General features: G+C 36.6%; 1 protein-coding gene across 1 annotated transcript in view; it reads left to right on the forward strand.

Moving 5' to 3' along the window:
* TNPO1 (transportin 1) overlaps positions 1-13666 on the forward strand; it is an 89278-nt gene that overhangs the window by 67124 nt on the left and 8488 nt on the right. Inside the window, exons 15-22 of the mRNA XM_019518242.1 lie at positions 514-621; positions 836-994; positions 1074-1161; positions 2679-2777; positions 2952-3047; positions 6038-6113; positions 6927-7026; positions 11418-11492. Of these exons, the coding sequence (XP_019373787.1) occupies positions 514-621; positions 836-994; positions 1074-1161; positions 2679-2777; positions 2952-3047; positions 6038-6113; positions 6927-7026; positions 11418-11492 (801 nt within the window). The remainder of the gene's footprint in view (positions 1-513; positions 622-835; positions 995-1073; positions 1162-2678; positions 2778-2951; positions 3048-6037; positions 6114-6926; positions 7027-11417; positions 11493-13666) is intronic.

Here is a 13666-nt window from a genome sequence, read left to right on the forward strand (position 1 = left end):
TGCCAAACTGAAGCGCCCCCTACTCGCCCAGCAGCAGCGTGGGCTCAACTCCATGCCACCACCGCCACTGCTGTGCCTCACCTTGGCAGTCATGGTGGTGCAGCAGTCCCACTCACTGGGCTGCAGGGGTGGCTCCTGCCTGGAGCTGATCTGGACCGGCTGCAGTCCTGTGCCCCACTGTGGGTGCAGAAATCTCAGGGAGTACATTTTATCATGACCCCATCTGCTGATGTTGTGTCCCCATTTGGAGTCATGACTCGGTTTAGGAACCACGGATATGAGCCATCTTTTGGGAACTAACTTGTATTTCAGAAGTCTGAGGTGTAAAAATTGTTCAGTTGTTCATAACTACTGACTTCCATAACTAATATGTAGAAACATATGAAACAGCATCTACCCAGAATGCTTACTTTTTCCCCTCCTTTCTTCTGTGGTTAAATAAAAAGATGAGTGTAAGATAGTGTAAGAACAGGCATACATTTTTTATTCCTATGTGTTGCTCTTGTATTCTAGTGCCTGTCTTCGGTTGCCACTGCCTTGCAATCTGGCTTCCTTCCATACTGTGAACCTGTATACCAGCGTTGTGTAAACCTGGTACAGAAGACTCTTGCACAAGCCATGGTATTTTCCTATTATTTTTCTCAGGATTTGCAGAGTATCTCCTAAAATCAGTATGTTTAATGTCATAAGCTAGATGAAAATAGGGATTTTTAGTATACCCCTTATATTTAGATGATGTTATCATAACTAAGGCAATCCTTGACCTGTGTGTATCGTATAGAGACCTCATCGTGCTTCATTTAAAATATGTTCTTTAATCAATGTTTTGTTACAGTTGCACAATGCTCAGCCAGATCAATATGAGGCTCCTGATAAAGACTTCATGATAGTGGCTCTTGATTTACTCAGTGGCTTGGCTGAAGGACTTGGAGGCAACATTGAACAGCTAGTGGCTCGCAGCAATATCCTGACATTAATGTACCAGTGCATGCAGGTGAGAGGAGTAATACTGTAAAACTCTGAGATCTAAAACAAACAAACAAACCACTAAAGTTGGCTACTTTTTTTTGTAGGATAAAATGCCTGAGGTACGACAGAGTTCATTTGCCTTGTTAGGTGACCTGACTAAAGCGTGTTTTCAGCATGTTAAGCCTTGCATAGGTATGTTTTTGTGTTCCTTCAGTTTTCTTCTTTCTCATATTTATAATTAAATAAAGTTGGGTGGTCATCTATTGTAGATCACTTTTATATATATTTTTTCTGTGGTTTAAAACAGATGCTTTAATGTGGCCAGTCATTACTACCGCATTAGCTTGTGTTTCTGGGGAGGGAGCAGGCAGATCGAGGGGGTTATCCTGAATCAGAGTATCTTAGAGTCCTGGTTAAAGACTGCTACAGTAGAGACCTTAAAGCTACTTTTCACTGGCAGGAAAATTAATGGTAGACCGTAGGCAGCAATTCTATTCATTCCTATTTCTGTGGGGCTTGTTGGGCAGCTTGATGTGGTATAAAGCAGTTAAATTTTCCTTCCTTTTACTAGCAAGAATGTCTGGCCCTATGTCTTGCTAAACCGTATTTTTTTAAAAAACATTATTTTCCCAATTTCTTAAACTACCTGAAAGTATATTTCATAAGAGTTTTTATACCGTGATGGTTGGCCTGTGTAGCTCAATTGCTGTGATCTGGAATGTTCTGGAACTAATACAGTTTGTTTTTGTTTGGTGTTTTGAGAAATAGCATTCCTGAATTTATGCACTTCAGTGCTTGTTTTAACAGGATCTTAATTATTATATTCAGGTGCCTGAACTAGAAGCACATGTGAAAAGCTTAACTAGAGTTTGTTTCTTTTGCTTCAACCCTTAGTCTTTTAAAACACTAGCCTTTTCCCTTCAGTAGGGACATATACCATAAAGACTCTTAAATCTACTTCAGACAAGTTATTAAATTTGCTAGTAGATTTTTACATTTTAATTCATTATTCTTGATTTAACCCATATCTTTCTAAACTGCCATGAAGGCAATATTATTAGAAAGAGCTGGTTGCAAAGGTGTGACTCATGACATGCCTTCTTACATAATAAGTCTTTTCATCTAACTTTTGGATTTGGGTCAAATGTCTTGTATCTCTTTTCCCAGTGCACGGTGTTAAAATAGTAACTATGTTATGGCCAGGTACAGACATTACACTTATACAGGTATAAGCGATTGGAAACTGTCTATATTTGTAACGGAACAGAAATTCAGCACACTTGAACTGGTTAAAAAATGGCAGAACCCCGTTAAGACTTGCCTCCCACACCAAAGGGTAAGCGTGTGTTCTGTTTGCCACTGATCTGAATTATGCTGCTTATAGAAAGCTGTGTAACTTGGATTGATTCCACCTTGGGCTTTGTAAATGTCTGTACCTAGCCTATGTATCCAATCTTTTTCTGCATAACAAATCAACTGCTTTACATGTGATGCCCATTGCTGATGTTTAGTGGTAAAAGTATCTAGCTTCTTGCGGGGGGTGGGGAAAAACTTTAATATAACTTTATAACTCTTGTCTAATCTACATGAGGCAGTCCATGCATTTAAAACATTTTGCCACCTAAAACTATTTATTTACTGAGAACTTCTACTAGTGGAGCCAGGCAGCTATATTATCTGTGTGGTTGTAAAATTGTTGTTCTTTCTAGCTGATTTCATGCCGATTTTGGGAACCAACCTAAATCCTGAGTTCATTTCTGTGTGCAACAATGCCACATGGGCAATTGGAGAAATCTCCATTCAGATGGGTAAGATTTAGTTTTCTTTGAGTTAAGTTTAAATGCTGTCACATTTCGTGCTTTTATGACTATGGTTTAGTTTAGCATAATACTATCAACAGAAAACTTTTACTTGTCCTGTGCTAGTTTTTGAAAATCAGTCTAACCTTTTCTGATTTCTCTTTTTCTGTTTGGCTGTTTTAGGTATAGAAATGCAGCCTTATATTCCAATGGTGTTGCACCAGCTTGTAGAAATAATTAACAGACCCAACACACCAAAGACGTTGTTAGAGAACACAGGTACCCTAAACTGAACCATTCATGATGAAGGGAATTATGGAGTTCTGTTTTTAAAATAAATAAATAAATGAATAATTTGCTTAGGGAAATCAAAACAGAACTGTTGTGTAGTTTAACTATTTGGCTTTTATAAGCAAAGGCAACTTTATATTGCAGAAGTTTTTACAAGTCTCAGTCTTTGAGTAAACCATCTATCATATCTAGATTCTAATTAATACTCTTGTTAATCTAAATACCTTTCAAATTTGATTTGTATTCAATCTGACAAATGTATACAGTAACACACAAATAATTAGAAGTTTTATTTTACCAGTGGGTTTTGAGATATTCTGTGCAAGTGCATGCTTATATGTGTACTGTGTATATATGTCTAACTTTCAAAAGCTTAAAAAATTGGCATATATAAAAACAAGAAAAAATGAAGATTTAAAAATCAAAAATGAAAGATCAGTGAAAAAATAAAGTAAAATAATTTTACATAAAAATCTAGATCTGTGATGGGTAAATTTACTACGAGAGAATTAAAGTGGAAATGTGTATAGTTGTTACTACGTAATTACTCGATCAGAAATTATGAGAACTACTATAATGATGGCATGCATGTTTTATGTTCTGGCCATTGATTATGGCCTTAAGATTGGGAGCTGTCAGCAAGTGTTGTCTTAATCTTGAGTTTCTGAGGCTTGTTTCTTTTGCATTTTTAGATGGCATGTTCTTTTATAAAGAGCGCCTTCCATACTACAGAAGAGTTAAACAATGTTTTTTCTGTGTCTTTTAGTATATTACTTTTTCCCCTTTTCTTAATAATTGAGCATCTACAGTTACTGCTACTTACTTCCCTCTTGATGAGGGAACCACAGAGTTCAGGCTAACCTCATGACCTCATGTCGCTGACATTGATTTTGAGAAGTACAGAATTACAGCTAAATTCAGTGAGAGAGTAGGATGAGAGACACTGAAAAAGAACACTTTATTTCAGTGCAAGTTTATCCCCAATATTTGGTGAAAATAATAAATGTAAAACTTTTTTAAAAAGTTTAGTATGGAAGGTGAGCTTAATAAGAAAAATGCCTGGTTGTTTGACATATGGGTACTGCTTTTATTTAAAAACACATCATTTTTGAGCAGCTGCACCTTATGTGAAAGGCTGAAGAATATTAATACTAACCAATACTTTCTCCTCATATTTTCTGATGTAGTACCTTTACCTGACAAGCATCCAGTGCTCAAGTGCTTGTTTCTGTTAGTGTTATAGAAATTATAGAAGCATCCAAACATTAATTTTCTGTTTTATTCTTTAATAGTTAAATGTGGATGCATAACTGCAAGTAAATGTTGAATGTGGTATACTTATTAGAAGTTTGTTGTGGGATATCACACTGCATATTACAGTATGCCTGGCACATTATTTTTTCTACTTAGCCTAATATTTAGCAGCGCATGGTAAGATGCCAGCTAAATGCACACAGGTGTTACATATTGTGCTTTTTCTGAATTTGTTTCTCTTGGGATAATTATGAAGAGCCACATTCAGTAAAAATCATCATTGCATAGAAAATGAAAAGGTGTCATAAGCTTCAGCTGCTGCCACCTCCTCTTTGTGTAGATTTTCAAAATATGGTAGATGGATAGAATTTATCAAATATGGCTGGCTGGCTTAAGTGTTTTCTGATGTAAATAACTAACATTGTCTTATGTCAAAATGCCACTAGTATTAAATATATTAAAACTGGCACTGCTGTAAGATTGCCTTTTAAAACTAATCCACAAATTTTACACGCTGTGAATTTATTAAAGATAGAGAGAAATAAAGAAAATATTATCTGACTGATGTGCTTTAACTCAATGTCATATGAACCAGCTTAACTTGAAACTTCTAGTATATCCTGCATCAAACTTTACAGGAGAGAGCATCATCTGCTTTATTGCATGTTTCATGGGATTGTTCACAAATGCCTGTTTTAATTAGAGTGTTGCATAGTATGTCTTTTGAACATAGGTTTCCTTTCTCTGCCTCATATGAATCTGCTGGATTTTAGTATTATTCATGTAGTTTGCTTCAAGTAATCCTTAAACATTAAACCCCCACCCTCTCCTTTTTCTGGAAGATAAATCTTTGGCAAGTTGAGTGAACACCATTAAAACACACGTGTGATAACTTATTTTCAGTCTACGCCTTGCAACAAAAGCAATATACTAAACTATCTGTTCAGTCAGATGAATTAAAAACTGCCTTTTTTCCTAATGCCTTTTTACCAGAAGTAAGTCTCCTTAAAAGAAAAATTGTTGCAAACAGTATATACGTCCAGATTAACTATACCGTGAAAAACTACATAGACATCTTCATCACTGTAAATTAGTTAAGAAAAAACCTTGTTGCTAAAAATAATGAAAAAATTAGTTTTAAAATATTTTTAATTAAAGGAGTTTTTCTGCTAGTACGTTCAGATGGCTCAAAGAACATACTCAAAGTAATTCCTCTCTAGATGTATTTTTACTGTTGACATTTAATGTGACCTTTTAACTTCTGAAATCCAAATAGTGCCAACTGTTTAAAATACTAAGTCAATTATTTTTAAAAAAAATGAAAAGGTGTAAGTGACTTTTTATGAAGAAATTCAGAAATAGTATATTTGAGTGGGTTGTTTTTTTTTCCCTTGACTTCTGAGATGTGTGATTTGAAGGCAGTCAGTAACTAAAATCCAAAGGCTCTTTGATTAGAAATTGTGTTTTTGGTGTTCTCTCATTTACTTTTTTTTAAATTTTTCTTTTGATCTTGGAGAGTATACCATATATGTTGCTGCCTCTTATCTTAGGGGGTGGTAATAAACAGCACTGGTGAAATCTTATGTTTATTATCATACACAGATTCTGTTGGTTTCTGTTTCTGAGTTATTTGTTGTTTTTTCTTTATTTTTTCTCCTTCCCCCTCATTTGCTCATGTCTTGGTTGGCGTTTGGTGGTGTATAACCGTGATTGCGTTACCTTAGCAATAACAATTGGTCGTCTTGGTTACGTTTGTCCTCAAGAGGTGGCCCCCATGCTACAGCAGTTTATAAGACCCTGGTGTGTATTATTCAATCTTTTTTTTTAATTCATTTTTCTTCACTCTTTCTTTCTTTCTTTCTTCTCTCTATCTCACTTTTAGATATATTTTCAGTTGGTTACAAAATCACAATCCTTAATCATTGCCAACCATGTGACTAATCTTGTCCTATCAGGTTTGTGAGTTTTTAGTAGCACCGTCATGTATTCTTTATGTTGTGGCTAACGACTAATTTATGCATGGGATAAGATTGTCACATGCTTGCTGTGTTAAAAAGCTTGACTATGAAAGAGCATTTTAAAATCCACCAGAATGATAATACAATGCATGCGAATACTGTAAAAATTTTAAACCGTGCATTACTTTACTTTAAAATTCAGTCTGAGACTTGAATTGCTGTAAGGAATACATGTTTATAGATTTGTTATGTATAAAGTAGTTTGCTTGCTGCTGTAAAAGTTAAATAACTGTTCTGTAAGTGGTATCTGACATACTTCATACTGTCACAGTATACTACATGTATTTTCTAATACTGATAGCTCTTGTAGTGTGCATAAAAAGTTCAGTAGTATTTAATGGAATACAGGTCACGCTTTTTTTAGTAATTGTACCTGTACATAGAACAGTGTTTTAAGGTTGAGTTGATGTATGAGTTGACTTGTCTATAACATTGGAACTGAGAGCAGATAAGCTATGTATGAAAAAGATGCTAACACTTATGGTAAACATGCCTTCAGTGTGACACTTGCTCCATCAAATACCGTATCTACTTACTTAAATTCAAACAGAGCTCCATTCTATTTTCTAATGTTCTTTTTCCCCCAATTTATCAGGTGTACCTCTCTACGGAACATAAGGGACAATGAGGAAAAAGATTCAGCATTTCGTGGGATTTGTACCATGATCACTGTCAACCCCAGCGGAGTAGTCCAAGTAAGATACTTGCATAAGCCTTGATTTTTCTTGATAGGTTCCTAAAACTAAAACTTAAATAGAAGAATAATAATACACATGTGGATCCAGAGGTGTTATAGACAGTCTAGTTATAGATATAGATCTATATATGTCAGGTTTTGAACTCTATAATTGAAGTATACAGAGTTAAGCTTATTTTACTTTCTTACTTCAAATATACCTGCATTTAAAAACCAGTGCTCCATCCCTGCCTTCTTGTGGTAACTGTTCTTGGAATTGGAATGTGAATACTGAAGACACAAATTTAACTCCAGACGTTTTAGTGTTCCTTGCCCAAAATGCTTTAAAGTGAATTTGCTGTACCATGGGGTTCTATTTTTATGTCCATTCAAGAATTAAATATAAAGAAATAATGTATATGTATAACATTGTCTTCTTTGCAGGACATATTCCCTTTAATAATTGAATGCTGTTCAATTGTTTTTATATTATTCAAATCATCAGCCCTTACAGATGTCTATTAGAAATTACATTTATATTAAGTATTGTAACACATGTCTTATCTAGCTAGTAATATAAATGGTTGTCACTATTCGTTGTATCTTGAAGCTTTATTGCAAAGATTAGAATTGATCTTTTCAAGTTTTTATTTTTACTAAATTTTAATAGAGTTTCAGTATCACGGTCATCAGTTATCACCAGGGATCCAGGTTTTCTGTTTCCCACGGAAAAACAGAGAAAACCACAGATTTCCCATTTTTATCAGAGAAAATGTGGATTTTTCCCTTTTAGAAGAGAAACCTGTGGATTTCCCTGTGCTGTAAAGAGCTCTGCAGGCTGACTGAATTCCAGCCTACAAGACCTGTTTGCAAAAGGTGGGAAACCCTCAACCCTGCCCAGTTGCAAACAGTGCACTCCCTGCCCTGCTGCCCTCCCTCAGGCCCTCTGGAGTGCAGCATGTGCGACTGGCATGGCCGGGCACAGCAGGGCCATGCACGAAAACTGCCTGCGCTGCCCTGGCCACCCTTCCTCTGCATGCACGGGGGCAGTGCACATCTGCCCTGCCTCCACCCCCCACATAGATCTGGGGGAAGTGGGTCCCCCATCCCCTGGGACTGCACACTGCTGCCTGCCTGCTGCAGGCTTGGGCAGGGTCAGCTCCCAGTGGCAGAGGGGGAGCTGGCTCCTGCTCCTGCTGTAGCAGCTGTTGCCTTCCTTTGGGGGCAGGGGGCTGTGAGCCTGGGTCCCTGGCCCCATAGTCCTGGCAGCTGGGGCCCCCTCCAGGAGGGCTGCGGGGCAGGGGCTGTGGATGGCGGGTGAGGGGCATAAGCAGGGCTAGAGGGCCATGGGGGGGGGAAGTGAGGGACATCAGCAGGACTGGGGGGGTGCTGTAGGAAGGCATTGAATTTTAACCCTGGATTTGGGGATTTTTATCAGAATCTGCAGTTTTTATTGCAGAATTTGAGATTTTTTTTTTTTACTCACAAAACCAGGATCCCTGGTTATCACTGTTAGTAATACTGTTGCTGCTTTAAAACAAATGCCTATTTAAGGATTCATTCCTATTTTGACTTAGTAGTGAGAACAGCGTTTCTTTATTGCATGTAGTCCTTTTACTTGTTTTCATCACTACGTAATGTTTGGATCACAGTATGACCTGAATGCTAGGCTGTTGTGACAGATCTGTCTTTTGCCTTTGATCCAGTTGCCCATCAGTTTCCTCAGATGGGGATAATACTTGCTCCAAGACTTTATGTATGAAGTGATCAACCATTCTGATAGATGGTGTTATGTATTGTATCATTTCTTTTTGTGTGTATTTATATGTATACTTAGAAATTTTTATTTGTATAAAATAACAATAAAGATTGTTATTGCCTTGTTCACTGGCTAACCTGACAGCACTGTAGGGATGTGGTCGAGCTGGGGAAAAGCAGAAGCAGTGACTTGCATGCACATCAGCAACTGGATGGCTACCAGCAGTGGACCCCCCCCTTGCTCCCTAGCTCACATGCACCCAAATCACCATCAGGGATGATTGTCCCCCTTACTTCTGCCAATGTAACTTGAGTGAGGTTATTTCAGATCCTCCTAGATCAGTGCCAGTGAAACTCCACTATGTAATGTGTTTATGTTCATATTTTTATAGGAGTAAGTTCTAGAGATGTCTAGGATTTGGAGTTGTTTTTTTAAACATTGGGCTTTCCATTTTCCTCTTGTGTCTAAAGTCAGCCCAGCTGAATACTGAGAGATGCAGATAGCTTTAAAAAAAAAGATTAAATATGTAGTACCTTGATTCGTCCCTTAATGTAATCTAGAAACAAAAGCCACAGTTCTAAATAAAGGATGCCAGAAGTTAAGCTTTTGATCCAATATTTTAAATAATAGTTAATTATTTAAATGCTAAAGTAATAAACTAAAGTTAAATGCACTGAACACTTGGTCAGCAATTTCTTCTAATGCTGTGTGCACCAATATGGCAGTGGTGAGGTTCTTGTTGAAAACCTAGACAGAAACATCAGAGTTCCATTTCCCACCTTCACATCCCCCCATGCTCCTAGGCATAAGGTATATCTGATTTATACTACATAGTTTTGCTGGCAGAATTTAATGATGGCTCAGCTCCCATGTGGCAGCAGAAACCCTCAGTTCTGCTGACAGAGTAGCACCAGCTCTGTGAATGAGAGGAGGCAGGAACTACTGGGGTATGTGCTTTCCCCTGCCAGCTTCCCTGTGAGAGCTGCTGGCACCAGGCTTGTAATGACTAGCAAGAAAGATTGTTAAAAAGATGGTAATAAACTGTTCTGTTTCCCCAAGGCCTGGGACAAGATGTAGTAGGCCTTACTTGTAGCAAGGGAGATCTAAGCTGTATGCTGGAAAGAACTTTCTAATTAGGGAGTTAACAAGAGAGAGGTTGTAAAATCTTCAGTGTTTTAAGTTTTTAAGTTGAGGTTAGAGTAGCTTTTATTGGCGTTCCTTTGGACGGGGATGATCACACCTTGAACTGAACTGGACTCCTGATGTTCCTTCCATCCCATCTTCTCTGATTCTGTATTGTTCTTTAAATACAAATTTGTTGTTCATGTCAGACTTGAGGGCAAAGCATTTTTTTTTCTTGTTTTAGTCCATTATAATCTTTTGCAAGGTGCAGCTACAGTCTGTCTAAAATGTGCTTTCAAGTTTTTGAATTTTGTCTCGATTGATTTGGTTTAGTGGGGAGAAGGCAGGTGTGATAGTCAAAGATGCATTATCTCCATGTAGTAAATGCAGTTTGTCGCAATAATTTTGGTAGAGCTGGTCAAAAAAGCATAACCAAAATGTTCCAGCAAGAATGGCAGAGCAATTATTTTTAATATGCTGGTTAATATAAAATTTAATTTAAAATTAGAAGGGAAAGAATGTTTTGGCATATTTGAGTGGAAATTTAATTTTTTTTTTCATTTCTAAACTGTTTTGTATTAAAACAAGTTTTTTGTAGGTTTTTTGTGTTTTGGTGGGTTGTTTTGAAAAATAGTTTGAATCTAAAAGGTTGAAATAGATTGTTTTAGTTGACCCCTCCTGCCCAACCCCCCAAATTGTTTTTTTTTTTTTTTTTTCTTTTAGTGAAAAACTGAAGAATTTTGGTTTTTCATCCTTCTCCAGAATGGAAATTTATTTTGAAATCTTAGTCACTAAATCCAGTTTCTAACCAACTTCACTATGTGATTCTATATCACTATATTACATAAAAAATATAACTTGTTGTAAAGGTAGTTTAACTCCTCACCAGTCTGTGTCAGTAAAAAATCCTATATTCAGTCTCGTATAACCTTCTAGGATAGTGAAACTTCTTTTGTTGGCCTCTTTCTGGTAATACAAACTGGATTCAATTTACTGTAAAAGTTGGTATGTAGTGTTCTAGAAGAAAGTGTGTCTTTGTTTTTACTTTGTCATTCAGGAATGGTTTATGGCAACTTGAACATTTTACATTTTTGGTCCAATTTATATATAGTGTCCTCTTTTAATCAATGTAGCCTAAGAGAGGGTTGATATAATGAAATGTAAATGTGGAGATTCTGAAATATGGTGTCATCTAATTTTTATAGATGTAGCCTGTTAGCCATATAAGCTGGATTTTTCCAGAGCCGTAGCTGACTTGTGTGACATAGAGTAAGTACTCCTGGAAACTGCGTGTCCCAAAAGTGTGGCATCAGAAACTTCCTGGAGTGGCAGTTGCATGCACAGACAAGTACTTGTGTTGTTTTATACATTTTTAATTTTACTTTTAAATAAAGTAAAAACATGTGAGTTGAAGTTCAGGTTTCTGCACAATTCATAAAATAAATCCATATACTATATTAATTTATTCCTTTTATTAATTAGAATAATACATTTGGAAATTCTAACCTGTGTGATGTTTAATCTTGTAGGACTTTATATTTTTTTGTGATGCTGTTGCATCGTGGATTAGTCCAAAAGATGATCTCAGAGACATGTTCTGTAAGGTAATGTTCACAATTTAATAGACTATTCCAACTGTTTTGGCTCCTTTTGTTTTTTCCTCTGCCTCACTATCTGTTTTTTCCTATATTCCATTGTACTTCATCTGTTATGTTCATGAAGAACCATGTAGGAAAAATAGTGTCCCCAGTATTAATGCTATAAATCTGAATTTTGCTTAAAACTTTGCCAATCAAAAATGTGATTATATTTAATAACATACTGTTTACACTTAGTTTTTTAACTGAAAGGGGAGTCAGCCATGACATTTATGCTTAGTATTGGCACCATGCAGCAAAAAACATTTTTACATGTGTTTTATACAAGTATATTTTTAAACTTCAATTATAATTCCTATTTCTAGAATTTTGTCTTATCAAGTGGCTTGCTTTATATTTGGATAGGTGGAAGGAGTAGCAAGTGGAGAAATCATACAGATAGGAAACTGTAGAAAATATGCTTTTGGCATTCTTTTTTATCATAGTTGATTTTCATAGTTTGTAAAAACTAAAATGCTTTGTGCTGATTATTTGCCATGCTGGTGTTGGGGGAAAAAAGCCTCTCAAATTTAACTTTTATAACGAAGACTGGCTAAACAGAGATTTAAGTACTGTGGTCTGCACTTCGTGCATTATGGTCATAGAGAGTCCTATGGGAATAAACAGTTTTTGCTGGTATTAATGTCATAAATTTGGATTTTGAACAACATCTCTCCAAAGGAAATGTTTGGAAGTGAATCACAAAAGTCACTTTTGTGCCTGGAAATGTTAAAAGAAGAAACATTTGGAATAAATGTGAGAGGACTAAGAAAGATACTTTATGCTGTTTTTGGTCCATTTTACTAAGCTGGCCTTGGGATTCTGGACCATCAGCTGAGACTTTGGAAGCTTGTTATTTATTGAAAATTCAACTTTTGGTAACTTTGGCTAAAATCTGGCAGCAAATAAGAACTCCTGTTTACACCTTTACTTGTTTTCTAGATAGATTTTTATTCTTTCAAAAAAAATTCCAGTTAACTAGGCCAGGTCCGGTTGTGCCAGATCCTCTAAATATAATTACACTGGCCATCTAGTGGGGACCAATGAAGAAGGGGTATGCTTTGATTTGTCATTGTCTTTTCAAAGCATGTTCCTGGTGACAGATGATCTAAAGTTTCCTTTATATAAAATCTGAAGTTTTGAGGTCTGAGAAGGTACCTTTTTTTCCAGGGTTGGATGGAGAATATGTATTCTGATGCAAAGTTGTGAAACGGCAAGAATAAGCCTGTTCTGATTCTTGAGAGTCCTTGGATGAAGTTTCTAAGTCTTTCCTCCTATCCAGTGCCAATACAGAGTGCCATGATGGTTGCTATTTGTTCCTTGAGTTTTACCCCTTACCACATTTAAGAGCCACGTAAAACCTGCTGTTTTGAATCGGTGTTTTCAGGATATGTGTATGTTCCCCAACTTAATGTCTCAGAGTTTCTGAAACAGATTTTTTGCTTAATGTTACTTTTTTTAAAGGGAGGGATCAGGAAATTTATTTTCATTCTTTTGCCCACAACCACATTTCTGGACAATAATATTTGAAAGGGTCTCTTCTGTTTCTTCTGAAGTGGGATTTACCTTCATCAGAAGAAAACTGCTCTTTTCTTCCAATAGTTGGGTTATCCCTGAAGTGTATGGTAGGCTGTAGCATTTTAAATTTTGATTTGGAAAGAATTTTTTGGTAGGTTGAAGCCTTCAGTTTTAACACTGAATTAAATAAAACCTCTAGGCATTGACTAAAGTCTTATTGACTGAAGGACTATTCACTGAAAGTCAAGATTCATTCATTCTTTTCACACTTTTTTTGCTTATGACACACAAGGATGTTTCAGTGAAAGAAATGTGAAGTTTAAATTTTGGCCCTTAGTTCTTAGAATCATAGACAGGGTTGGAAGGGACCTTAGGAGGGGAGTCCAACCCCCTGCTCAAAGCAGGACCCCAACTACATCATCCCAGCCAAGGCTTAGCGTAGCCAGGTCTTAAAAACATCAACAGATTCCATCACCTCTCTGGGTAACCTGTTCCTAGGCTTTACTACCCTTCTAGTGAGAGTCTTTCCTAATATCTAATCAAAACTTACCTTGCTTCCCTTTGGTCTGTCATTTGCCACCACTAAAACAGTCTAGCTCCATCCTCTTTGGAACTACCCTTCA

This window comes from Gavialis gangeticus, unplaced genomic scaffold (assembly GCF_001723915.1).
Source record: "Gavialis gangeticus isolate Ggan-Ray unplaced genomic scaffold, GavGan_comp1, whole genome shotgun sequence".
NCBI classification, from domain to species: domain Eukaryota; kingdom Metazoa; phylum Chordata; order Crocodylia; family Gavialidae; genus Gavialis; species Gavialis gangeticus.